The sequence below is a fragment of the Syzygium oleosum genome, unplaced genomic scaffold (assembly GCF_021117445.2).
Source record: "Syzygium oleosum isolate NSW1041296 unplaced genomic scaffold, Sole_v2.1 Sole_v2.09, whole genome shotgun sequence".
Classification (NCBI taxonomy): Eukaryota; Viridiplantae; Streptophyta; class Magnoliopsida; order Myrtales; family Myrtaceae; genus Syzygium; species Syzygium oleosum.
In genome coordinates, this window is record NW_026607493.1 from 6,123,980 (window position 1) to 6,142,901 (window position 18,922).

The 18,922-nt window shown below is 41.9% G+C and overlaps 2 protein-coding genes across 2 annotated transcripts in view; one reads left to right on the forward strand and one right to left on the reverse strand.

The window, feature by feature from the left end:
• The window catches only part of LOC115673745 (40S ribosomal protein S23), a 77,214-nt gene that overhangs the window by 40,110 nt on the left and 18,182 nt on the right, over positions 1 to 18,922 (forward strand). The window lies entirely within an intron of this gene.
• LOC130138943 (uncharacterized) lies at positions 16,552 to 17,208 on the reverse strand. The gene has a single exon (XM_056314585.1). It carries the CDS (start codon positions 17,112 to 17,114, stop codon positions 16,887 to 16,889), a length of 228 nt encoding a protein of 75 aa, XP_056170560.1. The 5' UTR covers positions 17,115 to 17,208; the 3' UTR covers positions 16,552 to 16,886.

Genomic DNA, 18,922 nt, shown 5'->3' on the forward strand with positions numbered 1-18,922 from the left:
ACCAGTCGTGCTCAAGTTTCTTGTGTCTAGGAAAAGAGGGAACCTGTTGATTCATTTGCACAAAAAGCTGCTAAGACTGGATCCATATCTGATTTGCTTTTTGGTTCCAACACTTGATATTCTTCGGATTCGATGAATCTACCTTCCATTCTTCCTCATTTTGAGGTTCACGGGCTTTTTTAAGTCCGTTTTGCGAATACACGGTTGCAACCGATAGATAGCGGGACAAGTTCAACCGTGGTAAGTTCGGATTTTTCCTAGTGACTTCTAAAATATCCTAGATTAATAATCTTGACTTCTAGCTTCTTAACGGTCTGTCGTGGCGGTTCCAAGGCCTATGTTTGCCAAAAATAAAGAATCAAGATGTTTGGGCATTCAAGATTCAATTTTGTAATCTTTTGATAACAATTATCATTCTCCATAACCTGAGCATTTCCACGTCTTTAATTAACACGATCCAAGAATGGAGGTTGCATGTGACAACAACCGAGCGGGAATGACGGAGGACGGAGGTGGACAATAGTGGTGGCAACGGGGCATAAAAGAATGAGGGAAAAATGGACAAAAAAATAAATAAGGGATAAATGCATTGGAATTCTTAAAACTTGTCAATAAAGTGCAATTGAGTCCTAAAACTTTCAAAATGTGCAATCATATGATTGGACCAATTGCACTTTCAGGATAAGTTTTAGAACTTTCAATGTACTTATTCCCAAAAAATAAAATAAAAGAAAGACGGAACAACAACAAAAAAAAGAAAAAAAGAGGAAGAAGAAATCCAGACCACACAATTCCATTATCTTGATGATAATTGAAAATGTCACTCTACTCCCTGAATTGAAAAGCGGGTCTCAATTTCAAAATATCATAATAAAACCCAACACTACTCGATAGGCTAACTTGAATCGAATCCGATTGACAATGGACAGATCTGCGAAGCCTCGACGAAGGTCACGGGGACCGGTCGCGATCTTGATGCATCATCCTCTCGAAGGGGCAATAATTGAAAATGTCACTCCACTCCCTGAATTGAGAAGCGGGTCTCAATTTCAAAATATCATAATAAATCCCAACACCACTCGATAGGCTAACTAGAATAGAATCCGATTGACAACGGACAGATCTGCGAAGCCTCGACGAAGGTCAAGGGGGCTGCCCGCAAACGATTGCGACCCCAAGCATGTGGTCCGACCGAATCCTCCATGGTCATTTTTGCAGCATCCTTGGAGCACTCCAATTGGCTTGGGGAAGAAACACTGATCTGTTCACCGTCCAAGCACCACAGTGCCGCGCACAGTGCACGGCCCTATCTCGTGTCCCCCGGACCACCCATCCATCCATCCCCACCACTCCTTGGGCTCGTCCAGTGAGACGACACCGCCGTGTCCTTGTCGTGGAGGACAGGCATGGGGCCGTGACTTCGAGGAGAAAACAAGAAGACCGAGAGACAGGAGTGTGGACTGGGGCAAACCCTAAGCACCACGTAAGAAACCGAGGGATCGGAGACGATGGCATTCTGTCATGTAAAGTTTGGTGCGTCGGGATTCCGGTAAAGATACACGCACTACTTGTCTCGGTGTCGGTTTTTGGACTGGGGCTCTGTTCGTTTAGCCGGAAATGAATGATTCGGTAAATATTTTTCTTGAAAAATGATCGTTTATTTTTCGTGGATATTGAAAATAATTTACGTCTATTCGTTTTTGTAAACGATACAAGCGATCGGTCTTGAAAAATATCTTTCAAATTTTTTTTTTTTTTTGCAAAACGGCCGGAGCCTATCAAATATGACAAATTCTCTTGACTGGTGGGATCAACATAGGAGGACAGTTCAATTTTGTGCCTCCAACGTGCACGTGCGGGGGGGCCTTATTATGTGTCCTTCTGTAACCAAGCCTGTCGCCGTCCCATTCCCTCTGTTTTCTCTCTGTTTTTCAGTCACACGCGTGCAAGAGTAATGTTAGATACATGAAGATTGATTTACCTGAAATTAATACTATGGTGTGATGAATTGCAAGTGTGCATTCTCGGTTGGTCAGTGTTATTCATAATGTGTGTCTACGTACAATCCGACACATCATTTCATTCTTATCGATTTGGTATGTCAGTCTACGATTGTATACCATACTGAATGAATCGATAATGTTCGCAATTGCCAAGTTCCATCAATGACATGGAAGGAGGCCTCAGAGAGCAATTCTATGGAGAAAGTGTTTCACGTGTCGATTATAGATATAATAGTAGCCAAGTACAATGAACGTGTGATGTACGTGCATCTTAATCAACTCTTTACATTCGGGTCGATGAATTCTCGACTTGACAATTTACTTTTTTGTATACGTCATAGTCGACATCATTGCTTTCGCTGAATGAATTGTCGGACGCGTGGGGTTTGCTGGTTCTCCCTTTTCCTCCATCGTTCCATACAAACCCGAAAATGTTGAGGTTCAAAGTTTCCAACTCAGAGTAAAAGCTTCAATCTTTCACCAAATTTGGGTGTGTGTGTGTTGTGTGTATAATGGGCATCACCTTAAATCAATTGTCATGTCCTCCTAAAAGTCTCCACCTACCCTGCACCCACAACATTGGCATATGCTTTGTCTCTGTAGCAGTTCACGTTTCTGTCGGACACTAAGAAAATCATCAGCCATGCTTGATGTGTTACAAGGGATAGAAGAACTCATCCTGAAAAGCTAAACTTGTCGGGAGAGGAAACCCTACTCATTCTCTCCCTCTTTTCAAGATTCCACGACCTTGCAGAACAACCACGAGGGGCAGGTGGGCATTCAAAAAGTGGCTCTGATACCATGTAGATGCGTTACAAATGATGGAAGAACTTATCCCGAAAAGCTAACTTGCGAGAAGAGAGAACCCAATTCATTATAAACCTCAGAATATCTCCTTAGTTGCCCGACGTGGGACTTTTACTCGCATCAGAGGCCTCGTCAAGAAGAGTAGGATCTTTGGTTCTACTGTCAAGTTCTTCAAGAGAAACAGGAGACAGAAGAAGAAGAAGAAGAGACGTGTTCAATACTCTTATGTGGAAAATGCAATACACATTTGCCTTGTGTCAATTATCGATGAAAGGTCCCATTCAACAAAGAATAATTTAGAAGCGAACGCCACGTTGCACGCTCGAAATTCACGTAAGTCAATCCATTTCTAGACTAATTAACCTTGCTTGTAAGAATATGGAATGCACGAATACGACAATAATATCTTGTCTACAGCAATCAACTCATGGAATTGCCGAAAACAACAATAATTATGTCTCCGGAAATAAAGTACAATTATATGCGTCGAACGTGCACGTACCGTCTTATCCTGCTCCCTTACAATACGGAGCGTGGGGCAGTCCCATTTCCCCTGTTTTCTCTCTGTTTTCCCCCCATCACCCTCTATGTAAAATTTAATAAAAAGCTCCGTTTGTTTCAGAAAAATTAATGAGTTGAAAAATATTTTCTAAAAAATGGTGACTTATATACTTGAAATAATTAGCTAATAAAAAAATATTTTCATTATAGACAGCAATTTATGTCTCAATATTTCGGGAATGATGAATTTTTTTTGTTCGTTCATTCTTTTGAGCGATATAAACGATTATTTTTAGGAAAATATTTTTCAAATCATTCATTTTTTGCTAATCAAACGGAGCCTAAGTGGATATTTCCATTGGTTGGTGATGTTCGGAATGTGTATCTACTCGGAATTCGACACATTGCTTTATGTAATGATTTGGTAAATCAAGCTACGATTTATAATGAACACTAAGTCAAATAAAAATGTTCACAATCACCAAGTTTCATTAATGACGTGGAAGGAGACATAAAAGGGCAATACTTTGGAGAAATTTTTTTCATGTGTCAAATGTAGGTGTAATGATAGCCGATTACAATAAACATGTTACATATGGGAAAATGCCATCACAAGTACCATAATTTTGTACGGCGCTCATTTGAATACTGCAACTTCTCAATCGATCACTTGATTGCCATCATTTTCGTACGGTATTCAATTTTTTTGGGTCAAAATACGGCATTCAATTGAATACCATAACTTTTTAATAGATCACTTGAGTGCCATAATTTTTAAAAAAAAGTTCACAACAAGTGTTGAAAATCCTACATGCCATGGCCTTCTTGATGAGCTTTCTTTTAAAAGTTATGCCACTCAAGTAAACGTTTGATTGAAAAGTGATGGCACTCAAATAAGCACCGTATGAAAATTATAATATTTGTGATGTCCTAATCCTTATATATTTCGATTAACGATTTACGACCACGTCAATAGTATTCACCCCATGTAAACTTTACTTTTATATGTCACTGTCAATATCCATGCTGAATAACTTTGTCGAACATGTGGGGTTTCCTGTTTCATCCTTTTCCTTCCTTTCCACATAAACACCGCAAAAGTTATGAATTGAGAAGTTTCCACCTCAAAGGGAAAGCTTCAATCCTCACCAAGTTTGGGTGTGTGTGTATATAAAGGGCATCACCTTAAATCAATTGTCATGTCCTCAAACTCTCCTCCTCTTAGCCAGCACACACAGCCTTGGCAGATGTTTTGTCTCTCTAACTCTTGCCATTTTTGTCGCACGCGACAAAAATCATCAACCATGGCCGAACCTAACGGATCAAGAAAGCAGTGCTGCCTGAGAAAAGAGCAGAGGAGGCTACCCCCAAAGAGAGGTATCGTTAAGAAGAGGATCTTTGCTTCTATTGTGAAGTTTTTCAACAGAAACAGGAGAGAGGAAGAAGCAGACAAGGACGACAACGGCCACGGCAACGACTGCGAAAACCGCAACCAGCAGAATGGCGCAGCCCAAATACATGTGTAGTTATTGCATTACGGTGCTCTACCCGATATATAGTGTGGCTAGAGGATATTTTTTCCTTCGCCCTGTATGCTTCTTCCTTAGTACTCTAGTGCCTTTGTCTTCTGATGCCACAATGCAAGCTTCTTGGGCATGTTTATCTCCCCCTCATTCTCAATAATAAAGGCTACGATGTTTTGGGTTCGTAGTAACTCAGTGCATCCAGTTACAACTTATGCATTGGACCGGCTCCGGAGATGGCGGTTGTGGGATTAGGTATGAAATATTTTGGACTTCATGAGAGAGGGAAAAGATCAGCCATCTCTACCTTGGTTTGCTTGGTTGATTCCATTAGCATTTGAAAAAGGTAGGACTCGAACCCTAGAGCGTCTGAGCACATGCATGCACGTATATTGTAATTCGTAGAGGGCGTACTTAGAGTGGGGATCTTTTGGCAATCTATACATTACATTTCCCTTTAGAGGATCCAGATCATGCATCATCCTAATTAGACTTGAGGATGGAATCTGGGATTGTTCTTATCTATTCATCTATTTTCTTTGAGCTTGTTTTAAGCGTCTTTAACGGCTTGAGCTATCGATTGTATTGAGTTGCCTCTCCCATACACTACCTTGGGAAACGAACTGAAGCCTTATTCATCAGCCTTTTCGATCTATCTAAGCTACTACGTCCATTCATGATTCAAACGATGCTAATTTGGCTATTAAGGTAAGGTTGCCCTAGAGCCGGGTATAGTAAGAGGCCTTTCTTTGCTTGGTCTTTCATCTGCCTTGAGGTCAGGTATGGGATCGATTTAAATAATTAGTTAGAGCAAATGCATAAACATTAACAAAAAATAGCCAACTTATTCAACTGGAAATATTGCCACACATATCGACGAGGTTTAAGAAAATGGCTTTTCATTCGAGTTTTCTCTCGGTGAATTCTATGATAATATCGACGTAATCTAGGATTATTCCAACAATAAATTATGCGTAAAGTTTTTTGTCATGACCATACTTATACTACAAATCAACTGTGTACCCTAACTTTTTATTTGTCTATTTTCACGTTCCTCCTTTGGCTTCTTTTCGCGTTAAATATTGTAACCACAATTCTCTATGAAATCATGCCTTACCCTTTTTTTTTTGGCACAAGATATGGATAATAATTCAAAAGAGTTGTAGATTTGTTTGGGTTTTTGTACAATTCATAAGAAATATATTATGCATGTACATGGATCCAAATCCCTAACGTACACTAACAATTAGACCCCAAGCCAAACAGCTTCTGGCACTATGTAATATTTGGGCAACAAGATACTGTAATGTAATCTGTTCAGTGTTCATCATCGTGGCAGACCAAGAACTCTATAAACACGTGGTCTGGCCTTCAATGTGCAATGCTCGATCTGTCATTATAATGGCAGACCAACAATGTAAGAATTCGGTGGCGATGGCAGGGCCACAAAATTGTGTATTGTGACACGAGGAACGATTAAGTGTAAGTTCTTAATTTACTGTAAAATTAACAGCGTGTTTTAGATCACAAAAAAAATTGTCACTTATTCAATAATTTGTGACTCGCAATAGCTTTTTACAGTGTCCCAAAAACGGTTATGCTAACAAAACCCTTATGGCATTGGAGTGTTGTTTGAGCATGGCGGCTTAGTCATGGTTTGCAGCGGGACAGACACATAACCTCCATCACCGCCCCCGCACCCCAGTTGCTAAGTTTTGGGCATGTTCTTTATTAACACTCGTTGTTTCACCAAAAATGTACAAATTGGTGGTGATCCTTGTAATCGAAGTCGACAAATGTTATGAAAAGGGGGTTCTTTGTTGACTCCGGCTGGAATGCCAATGACTGCAAAATTGGAAATTTTAAGGTGCAGGTACCGGTAGCTAAAGGTTACCAGACCGATAAAAGGTGCAGGGCTTTAAAGGTGCTGAAAAGGTGAATTTGCAGCAAAAGTTGAGACAAAGGGAAGTGTGCGAAAGAACATATGTTCTGTTGTCGATTGGCGATCCCCTCAATAAATTACAATGTCGGCTTTTTACAAATAATTATAGATTCTGAATCCTAGCATCATTTATAGTTATCGATGAACATTTATGTTTTCCGAGATTCTAGACACAATCCTCTATCGTCTAACGGTGGTTATGCACAAGAAGTTACAAATTCCGAGATCATAGACATAATGACCTGGCAATCATGTGTTCGTGATGGTCCACCGTCTCTGTCTTCGATTGATTTGTCGACCAACCTCTGTTCAGTTTATTAACGACGCTGCTTTGACGCTTAGCAAAATCTGCAATTGTTTGCTATCAATGACTTCATCTGTGATCTACCAATTTCCTTCCATTTGTCAACTGGCGAAGGATTTCATTGATAAGCTCTGTACGGATTTCACCAACTTGTCGTATCGGCATCTTGCGCTACTAATGAGCTTAAAGCTCGCCAGTTGCTTTGTTCCGTGATGACTTTGCTTAGACCAGATTTTGCCCTCATCGACCGAGCACTTGCTCCTGATTGATATCAACCAAAGAGTCCGTCATTTTTTTTTTCATGTCAACGCTTGTTAATTTCCATAATCTTTGTCATTTAAATCTTGCATATTTCACCACCAAGTCATTTCGCTATCGTGCTTGATTCACCAATCTCAAGTAAAAACCCGTCGCTGTCTGACGTCAGTCGACTCGACGGTGGTCGGTTGATAAGTACGACTCCACCCCAAGATGACGAAATGCCCCCGTATTGCTACCGCTCCGCACGAAGAGTGGAGTGGACACAAGAGTTACAAGCGCCGTCGGTGGCGGACCCGACCTGACATCGCTCGTTAGTTTCCCTTCCCGCTAACACCGCCCCCTTGATGAGCACCCAACTCCTTTTATTTCCGAGCCTTTCTATTTCGCTGAGGATAATTAATCTCAAAATTTTTCTTTTAGAAATGATAATCAACCAGTTCACAAAAATATTTCCATTCTTAAATAAAGATTCATGTGTAAACGTAGCCGTTTGATGATTTGGGTCATGAACTTTTATGTGAGCGATCATTTATCGAAAAATGTTTTTCGATCATTGACTTTTTGCGACATAAATTCACTCTCGTTTTCGTGAAAATTATCAGTTCAATTCTAAATCATTATTTCGAGGAAGGTTTAAGAGGGTCGGCGATAATTGGACACCACGTCAGCAATTTTCAGCAACAATTGACTTCAAAATTTAAAAATTTAAGACTGAATTGATATTCGTATAAGAGATTTAAGATTGAATAGATGATTATCGACATAGTTTTTTAGTACACTTCTTCTGATTTGGGTGCACGGGACAAGTACAGCCATCGGTACTGAGGGACAACCGTACGTTGGAGGGATTGTCGGGTGCATGGTATGCTGGGCTCGAAATGTTGATGTTCGTGTGGAGTCAAACGTTCTTTAATGGCCGGTATTGCGGTCGTGTGGGGATTGGGTATGTGGCTCAAAGTACATAGAGCACAGTGCGAGGTGCGCTTTAGCCCAAAACAATTCTTTTGGCTTGAAAATATTGATCTTTTATTGGTAATTTTACATGCAGCAGATTTGAAAACAAATGTGTGAAGAAGAGGGAGCGAAAGCAGTTTTCCGGAAAGGGGAGCCAACGTCTTTTGATGAAAGGGGAGGACGAGAACGGTGGAGGATGTGAGCGGCGGCGGCGGCGGCATAGAGATTCAATGGTAGCAGAGAGTGAAGAACGAGAGCTTGCCGTAATGAACATGGATAACGCGCTCGTGCAGGCGCGCAAACATGTTCTTCTGTGTTTCCTAGTGATATGAAGCTCATTGTTTCATCTGATTGAGCGTGCATACCGTCGACAGAAGCCCAACAATCACTATCTTACTTAAGGCACTAATTGAGCAGTGGTGTGAAGGAGTGATGCAAGACGATGATATCAACCAAGGAGAAGTCAGGTCCTTCAATGGAACAGACTTAAGTGAACCCAACAGTCTTCTTCTCGAAAAGGTTGCAGTATACTTGAATAGGAGCGTCGCTGAAAACTGAGCAATTGACCTCCAGGGACTTTCAAAGGTACAAACGTAAACTGCCAAGGAAACCAGAACACTCGTAGCCTTATTCTTTGACAGATTCAAGCACTGGCATAGTAGTCTTGTTGGCCTGAAGCATATGAGAATCAGTCAATCGGTGCTAATTTCAACCCTGGGACACCTTGGAGCAACTTCGAATGATTCCGTTACTGTTGTTTGCTTGGACTGATTACTTACTCAATAAGGACAAGTCGTCTCCGTATTCTCCTCACCAAAGTGTGGAATAATTTTTCGACAGGTTGAAGCCCGGATAGTCGTTCCAGCTGTTCTGCGAATGATCAAGGAAAACTATAGTCTGGGTTTGAGCCAACTACTTAATACATCTTTAGAAAGTACCTTAGTTGAATGAGATCAGTTAGTTCAGCTGAACCGACACCCGGCATAAATCCCATTAGGAGTTAGACTATCCCGACCCTTCTTCAACTTTGAAATCATGGTTACAGAGAATGAAGTCAAGGTTGACGTTTTGATCATCTTAGGAGTCAGGGAGATAAACGCGAATCCAACCGATCAGAGATCATAGGTCAAAGATGCAATCGTAACTTTGAAGGGTATAAAGCTGTCCAGGAGTTCATTGCACTCCAACCGTGGTGATTGATTTTGAAGTACTCCAACTTTCCAACGTCTGGTCCAACCGAGGGCTCCATTCTCGATCCGTGATGAGTTGTCCTTGAAGCAATATTGCAAAAGCTCGGATATGAAGAGGGGGCAAAAAAGACAGTGGTTTGACTCGTCGCCCACATGTGATCAGCTCGATTTCTTTTTCGAGCTTGAGTAACTGAGTAGCCTATCGAGCCGAGTTTGGTACAAAAGATTCTGGACAACAGATATCGAGCAAAGCAAGATACGTGAGTTTCCTTGTACGAGCTGGAGTGATATTGGTTCCATGCCCCAAACATATAAATTACTTATTTTGTCTTGTATGAAGGTGTGAAGCAGAAGGTATTAATGGCGACACGCTTATTGGATTGGTTCGCATTCCTTGAGATTTTCATCCTGGTGCCGCACGTCTTCTCGTCAAATTTTTGGCATCCACATCAAGAGCCAATCTTACATAAGTTGAGCGACACGCCTGCCCAATTGACTCATTATCTAGCAAGTAATAACTTCACCAGCAACCCACATCCCACATACGATGCACGACAGAACGAGACAAAGCAATACTTATTACATAGTACATGGTCTCATTGGCTCGGTCCAATTCAGCCCAGGAAACCGAAAATTCGACTGGTTATTACCGGTTCTAAATTTTTTCGAACCTGAAACCGCTCAGAACCGGTCGGTTCGGTTCGGATCCCCAGTTGAACCTGAACCTGTGCTCAACCCCAATGGTGGCCATAGAGCACTTTCATAGAAAGACAAAAAAAACAATGCAAAAGCATTCATCGTTAAACAAAATGTCTAGGAAGACAACACCGCCGTGTCCTTGTCGTGGAGGACAGCGACGGGCTGATGACTCCAAGGAGAGAACAACGGGGCCAAAGGCTTGAGGAGTGTTGATCGGGGCAAACACTTTCTATGCCTGGAGCTTGCGCGTGCACGCCGTATCCATTGTCCTTTATACAACCAAGCGTGTGGGGGCGGTACCATTGCCTCTCTTACTCTCTGTTTTCCCCATGACACATTTACAAAGATAATGTTAGATAAATGAAGATTGATTCGAGTAATATTATGAAGTGACAAATTGTAAGTATTGATTAATCGGATGATGTCATTTCAGAGTGTGTATCTACTCAAAATCCGACATACCAATTAATGTATTGATTTGATCAATCGGCTTACGTATGTGTAACGACACTAAGTGAAATGAAAATGTTCACAGTCGCCGAGTTCCTTTAATGGGAAATAGGATGCCACAAATATCATAACTTTCATATCCGAGTGCCGTAACTTTTCGAACGATTACCGAAAAATCCAACGTGGCCTTCATTTAATATAAACCGTTGGATGTGACTTGCCGGCGAAATGAAGTATGCAAGAACGCGCTTAAACATTGTCATTTGATCCATTAATTTGCCACAAATTAATGAATTGGGCTAAATTAACAGCGTTCTTCAAATCCTAATCCCAAATTGAGAAATTGGATCAAAATCACCACCGAAGAGACCCTGAGTTTTCTTATTACTCTGTCTCTGAGGATTAACTCTGTATCACCACCACCGCCAAATCTTCTCTGCTTTAAAATGTCAATCAAAACCCGAATTATCAAATGAACCCAAGCACTTCCTTTACTAGTTCAAGTGCGATATACAAGTTGACCGGTCCCAAAACTCCTAGTGAGATATTTCCTTTCGAAATGGCCATGGACACAGAAGAACTCTGCAACCGTAAGAACCTGCGATCGAACATGTACAGGTAATGGTGGTGGCTTTCTTTCTTTCTTTTAGGGACACATGTTTCTTCGTCGTCAAGAGACACGGGGAGAGTAAATGAGAAGAGAGAGCCAGAGAATTGGTTTTTCCCGATTCTTCGAGCGTCGATGCGAAGGAGGAGATGGAAATGAAGGATGTACATGGAGAATGGGAGCATCATGGACGAACGAGAGGCGCAGATAGAGAGCTCTGTTTCACTCGTTTTGGAGTTCCAAATCGCCACGTTGTTTCGTTTATTGTCCATTTTGGGCTTGAAGCCACACCCTACTTAAAATTTTATTCAAATAAACCGCGTGGTGCAAATCATCAAAATATGTCGCCGGAGGATGATCTTTAACTGACGTGGAACTCAAGTGATCGTTTGAATAATTATAACCCTTGAGTGAGCATCCCAAGAAACTATGACTCTCCCCTTTCCTGTCAATGATGATACAGAAGGAGACACAAAAGGGAAATACTTTGGCAAAAGTGTTTCGTGCGCCAGTTGTAGGTTTTCACAATCACACTCACCTCGGTGACTTACTTTCTCGTACGTGATTGTGAATGTCACTGCTGTCATCTTCGTTACTGTATCGGACGTGTGGGGTTTCTGTGTCTTTGTTTTCCACTATTGTCCCATGAGAACCCCAAAAAGCGAGGACACCATGACTTTCCACCTCAGAGTAAAAGCGAGGTTTCTGTATCTCTGTCTTCACCGGATCTATGTGCGTGCGGATATAACAGGCACCACCCGGCTTAAATCGATTGTCACGTGCTCCTCAGAATCTCCTCTTACCTTGCACCCACAACTTTGGCAAATGTTTTGTCTCTCTAACACTTCCCGTTTTTGTCCGACGCCGAGAAAATCACCAGCCATGTCCGAACCCAACGGATCAAGAAAGCACTGCTGCCTGAGAGAAGAGCAGAGGAGGCTACCCCCCAAGAGAGGCCTCGTCAAGAAGAGGATCTTTGCTTCTATTGTGAAGTTCTTCAAGAGAGACAGGAGACAGAAAGAAGGAGACGGCAACGGCGACGGTGCCGACCGCAAAAATTGCAACCAGCAAAATGGCACAGCCCAAATGTGTATGTAGTTACTGCATCATGGATTTCTAGTGGATATATAGTCTGACTAGACCAGGATGCTTCCTTGGCATTGCCTCTACATGCTTCTTCCTCGTATTCTACTTCCTTTACCTTTTTATGCCACAGTACAAGCTTCTTGGTGATCACGGTTGGCCAAGGATCATGTACATAACCCACTCATTCTCAATGATAACGGCTGCGAATCTTTGGGCTCACATGAACTCAGTGCATCTAGTTAAAAAACTCACGTGTCGGACCGGCTCGAGAGACAGCAGTCAAGGTGATATGTATGAAATGTTTCGGACTCCATGAGAGAGGGAAGTAGATCGACCATCTCTAACTTGGTTTGCTTGGTTGAGCCCATTAGCACTTGAAAAGGTAGGACTCTAAACCCTTTGAGTGTCTGCACACATGCATGGAAGTATGCTGTACTCGTATGAGTAGGGGTGAGCAAGATAAACCGCCCAAATCGGGACCGGACCGGACCGACCGGTTTGGTCCAGTTCTCGGGAATATCGGTCTGGTTCCCGGTTCTAGGGTGGGAACCGGACCTGACCGGACCGATAAATATATATTTTCTTAATTTTTTCATTTATATAATATTTAATATATATGAAAAATATTTAATATTGGTCCCATAGGAACCGATTGTTCAATTTTTTCATATATTATGTATATTTTTCCAATTTTTCCACGGCATTATGGGATCAAATCAGAACTACAAAGGAAAGAATGGAATAATTGGTTCTCGGTTCACAAATAATATTTAATATTGATTCCATTGGAACCAGTCCGGTTCAGTCCACGGTCCTAAGACTAGCCGGTTCGGTCCCCGGTCCTAGAAATTGCGAACCGGTCCTCCCGGTTCTTGGATTGAACCGGACCGGACCAGAAAACGCTCACCCCTGTGTATGAGGGCAAATACAATTGATCCGTTCTTGGCTGGCGGTAAAATGTACTTTCCATAGGCACGTTACTGGTAAGCTAGTCATGATAATCTTTGTCCAGAAGACCAAAAATGTATCTCGATGGTCAACTTTTCGCGATCTGCGCACCCTTATTTACTAGTTAACTTCATGTGCTTTGGTAGGTTCCACAAGTGGAATCTATGACCTACCCTATTAGGACTAATTTTTTTTTTAGGAACCTGGAAGCTACTATATTTGTCTCGAAACTAGTTCCGGAACTTCTTTTTCTGGTTAGGTTTCAAGGTTTACCCAAAAACCTATTTTTTTTTTTCTGATTTCATTTTTTATATAATAATAATATGAGTAATGAAACGATTTAAAGTAAAAGATGAATAACAGAAATCTCTATCCGTCAAAAGCAACAATCCATAAGACGAATACGTAGTCACGTACAAATCTAAACGATAAAAAGTTCAAACATGTAATATAAAACATAATTATAAAACTCCGTCCCTTATTCATCGTTAAAAATATTACTCCAAATTCTAACCACCTAAGAACAAAAAACATAGCTAATCACTTAACGGTAGTTTAATCTAAATTAGTATTAAAAATTAAAACAATTAATAGAAATACTCATCACATATATTCATTTTACTTCAACTCGTGAACTCTATTTACCAATGATAATGTTCTCGGTAAGGCAATCCAAATCTAAAGAACAAAGAAGAGATTGAATAAAGCATTCACTCGTTACATAGATAAGTTTTTTTTTTTTTTGGTCAAGAGTTACATAGATAAGTTACAGGGTTACAAAGATCGAATAAAAAATACATGATTTATCTAATTCAAACTTTTCCGCATTCCAAGAAAAAAGAAAGAGAGAAAGAAAAGAAATAAAAAAAAAATATATTTAATTAAATAAAAACTGCGAGAAAATCTATGAAAAGATTTACATCCACGATGCCAAACTTTCTCTTGACTCCCTTCCATAAAAGCGCGCTTGCGTCTCTCTCTCTCTATACATATTATATACAATATATATTATATATAATTAAACTCCCCAAATAAAATAATTAAAAAAAAAGGAAATGAAGAAAGACCCCATTTCATAATTTCATCCATATCTCCCTCGTCCCGCTCTGGTCTTCAGTCTTCGCTTTCTCTGCCCGAAGAATCAAACGCGTCTCTCGGTCTACAATCCCTAAGAAGGAAGTCTCGGTCTTGCCGGAGAATGCGATTTCTGGCTAGTCTCCGTCCGTGAGAGCCTTCATTTCCGGACCTCAGAGGGAGGGCTCAAATGGCGAGCGAGCGCGCTCAGCCTGCGATCTCTCGGAGGAGAAGACGAAGGAGCCGCGAGGGTTCCTGCCGGCGAGAAAGCGCGAGCGCGACTGCCCCATGTGAGCGAAGAGGAAAGAAGAGCCGCGACCTATGTCTGAGAAACAGAGGAAGAAGACAAAGAAGGAAAGGATGCAAGAGCAATTACGGTTTTCATCTTTTGTGAAATCGGTCCGGTGGGTCCAATTTCCGGGTGATTCTTCACTCAAAACCAGAAACTAGACCGATTCCCTCCGGTTCCAAAAAATTGTAACCCCGAATTGAACCTATTTTCAGACCGCTGAACCTATTTTTAGGACGGTCTGGTCTGATTCCCAAATAAATGCGGTTCCTTTGCACATCCCTAAGCTAATTAAGTACAACGATGCAGAATGGCAACGCAACTTGTCGGGTATTGCATGCTTGCAACAGTTTTTTTTGTAGTTGTTTGTGTGGAGTCGCGATGTATTGATATCTACAAACGCTTCTAAGGGTGCGAATGGTAACCATTCTGCTCCAGAAATAAAATTCTTGCCAGAAATTGATTTCTGGATGAGAAATCTGTTTGGTAAAACATGACTAATTCTGCTCCAGAAATTAATTTCTGGAAGAGAAATCTGTATGATAAAACAGGAGGAAATTTTCTTGTGGAGAAAGTCCTTTTTCCCAAAAATGATAGCCCCATGTTAACTGGCTTAAGTCGCTATCTACATTTGTGAAGATTTGTCTTCTCAGCTTCACAAATATGTCCATATTTAATGTCGAGTCTAAATACATCTTGGAGGCATATCACTTTGTTTCTAAGAAACATGCCTTGGCAGGATTTGTTGAATTTGGTTCCTTGTGTTCTTGAAATCTAATGCAAGAAACAACAGTTGAAAGTTAAGTTGTGAACGGATAATCACCAAATCTTATGAAGTATTTTAAGCCTTTCGCACATGATCTCCAGCAGGTATGCTACTGCCATCCTAGATTGCAATGCCGGGATAATAAACTTCGTATATGGAGAAGATAAAACTCGATCAGATAGATCAGAGAAGGAAAATACAGTTATATGGTAAGGGCTTAGATTATGTGATTCCTATTATCTCATTTTCCTGTTACTTTAGACGCTATGAGGGCTTTGTGTGGGAAATTTTTTGCTTCTGCTCGCATTTCCTTTCTACTGAATTCTCCAAGAATAGTCAACAGAGGGAAGATTAACTAAGTTGAGTTGGTAATTGAACTAAGACCATTCTCCAAAACTTCAGCAATTAATTAAGGGAAAAAGAAAGGTAATGATAAACTTGAGATTCGCATGTGCAAAATAAACAGATTTATGGTACTTTTAAGAGCGGATGGCGAGATCCAAGCATTTGTAAAGTCTCAACAAACCGAAGATGGCAAATTTATTAGAATTTTTCTGTCATTCACAAGCCCAACAAGAGAAAGTGCAAGACCTAATGAGAGACTAAGAGTACTAGCACCCCAATTCGCCAGTCCCCTCTTCGAAAAATGCTTCCTCAAATCAAGAAAAGCTTTCTAGCTTCAGTTGCTCTAACATTGTTTCCAACAGTCCTCGCTTTGCACATCTTACTGCTCAAAATTGATAAAAATAATAAGAAACCGACATTACTCTAAATTCAAAGAGAGGAACGCGAATAACACACCAATTACAAGCAACTTTAGACCATTCAATTCCCCGAAGAGACATTACATGAAAGCAAAGCAAACGATGTCAAACATGAGTCACTGGGCATTCAGTTTTTTTGGGAGCACACATTGCAAACCTGAAGCTTGGAGAGTATCCTGCAATTCCCAAGCCATCACAAAATACCAGCAAACCGAGTTATCTATTGAAACACAACCAAGTCTTCTTATTTTAGATTAATCGAGTGCCTGGTAGCAAACAAGTCATGGAACAACAGTAAGTAGTTAGAAGCAACAGGCAAAGCTCGCAAAACAAATAGCCACCCCTATTCCACTGCTACCTTGGTTAGCCATAGACAAATTGGACGAACAATCGCATACCCAGAGAAGCTAATGACCACGGCTCAAACTCTAAACTGTACAGAATGATCTGCATTCTGCCAATATCTACACCTAAATTAAAGAGTCGAATCAACCAAGAAGATTTCAACATCCCTGAAACACATCTATGGCTCATTCTTCAGGCATTACATGAACATTCAACAAAGAATCAGCTACAACCTATGACAAATATCTTCCTTTCTGACCTCAAAACAGCACATGGAACACGTCAGCTAAACATAGTTCATAACTTCATACATAAACCAATTCACCTAAAACAACAAAAAGCTCTAACCTTTAATCACGGCCTTCATCCAAAATCATCTAAGCTTCTCCTTGGCCAAGCTCTTCCTCACAGCGTCCTTGACCTTCTCTATGTACCCTTCAATTGGCGGCGTGAGTGTCTCCATGAAGCGGTTTGCAGGGAAAGGTGTCAAATCTGGCACCAGCGCCGCCTCTCGCAGCTTCTCCGGCAGCGCCTCAATCGCCTCCTTCTTCATCCGCAACAAATTACTCTCCACAGCCTGCCTCGCCATATGCCTCCTCATCAAAACCCTAGAATACTCCTTCGCGAGCCGCCTTCCATCCTCGACCGTGAGCCCATACTTCGGAATCTTATCCGCATTGACCAGTCCCAACAAGATCAAAAATTAGCTTCTTTTTTTTGGTTCTTAACACATTCCGGAAGCAAAAACTCATTCTGGAACAAAAAAAAAAAAGTATTTTTACCAAACGCGTTTTTGCTCCAGAATGCAAAAATTCCTCCAAAATGCATTCCGGAAATTTTTTAACAAACGCATTTCTGTTCCAGAATGCATTTTGGAGTAGAAATTTTGCTCCAGAATGGATTCCATGCGCGCCCTAACCTGCTAGTTTTGAGGTTTCGTGGGAATAGGATATGTGGCTCACGTGGCCCAACAAAATGAAAGTCTTTCTTTTCGTTAGATTTACATAAAAAGCGGCAAAAGTACACCACAAGTACCATAACTTGTGTACGGCGATCACTTTGGTGCCATAACTTTTTTTCGGATCACTTTGGTGTCAAGTCGGAGGAAAAGAGAACACTTTAGTGCCAATTTGGCCGGAAATCCGACGTGGCATTTTTTATTAATTTTTTACGCTGACGTGGCTCGCCGGAGGCTGAGTCAGCGTGTACAGTCAGCATTTTTTTTATTTTAAATAAATTTTTCTAGCTTGTACAGTCAGCATTTTTAATTTTAAATATTTTTTTCCTTTTTTTTTTCTTTCCTTTTTCTTTTCTTTTCTTTTTTTTCTTTTCTCCCCTCGCCGGCCGGCCACCGGCGAAGCCCAAGAAGGGCTGGGCGAGGGCGCCCTTGCCCATGGCCGGCGAGGGGCGGCCTCGCCAGATCTGGGCGAGGCGACCCTCGCCGGCGACAGGCGAGGCCGGCCCTCGCCGGATCTGGCGAGGGCGACCCTCGCCGGCGGAGGGCGAGGGAAGCCCTCGCCTGGGCGGGCGAGGGCCGCCATCGCCGGATCTGGCGAGGGCGACCCTCGCTGATGTCGGGCGAGGGAAGCCCTCGCTTGGGCGGGCGAGGGTCGCCCTCGCCGGCGTCGGGCGAGGGTCGCCCACGCCCGACTCAGCGAGGGCTTCCTCGCTGACACCGGCGAGGGTCGCCCTCGAGTGGTCGCCTCGCGTATCCGGCTGCTGGCGCTGGGCCGAGGGGCGGCCTCGCCTATCGCCGGCGAGCGTCGCCTCGCCCAGATTTGGCGAGGCCGCCCCTTGCCGGCCATGGGCAAGCCTCGCCCAGCCCTTCCCGGGCTTCGCCGGTGGCCGGCCGGCGATCGGCAACCGGCCGGCGAGGGGAGAAAAGAAAAAAAAAGAAAAGAAAAGAAAAAGGAAAGAAGAAAAAAAAAGGAAAAAAAATATTTAAAATTAAAAATGCTGATTGTACACGCTGGAAAAAATTATTTAAAATAAAAATGCTGATTGTACATGCCGACTCAGCCTCCGGCGAGCCACGTCGGCGTCAAAAATTAATAAAAATGCCACGTCGATTTCCGGATCAAATTGGCACTAAAGTGATCTCTTTTCCTCCGACTTGGCACCAAAGTGATCCGAAAAAAAGTTATGGCATCAAAATGATCGCCGTACACAAATTATGGCACTTGTGGTGTACTTTTGCCCATAAAAAGCACATAAACCCCGTACACAACATATTTTAATACCCCATCTAACATACAAACCGGATTAGGAACGACACGTGGAGTTCAATGAAGGGCCGCACATGCGAATAAACCGTTGCAGAATCTAACTTTAATACCATATTAAAAAGTCGAACCCAAAAACTTAAATTTATAAATATAGAGAGACCACCGCGTTCGTAGAAAGAGCATA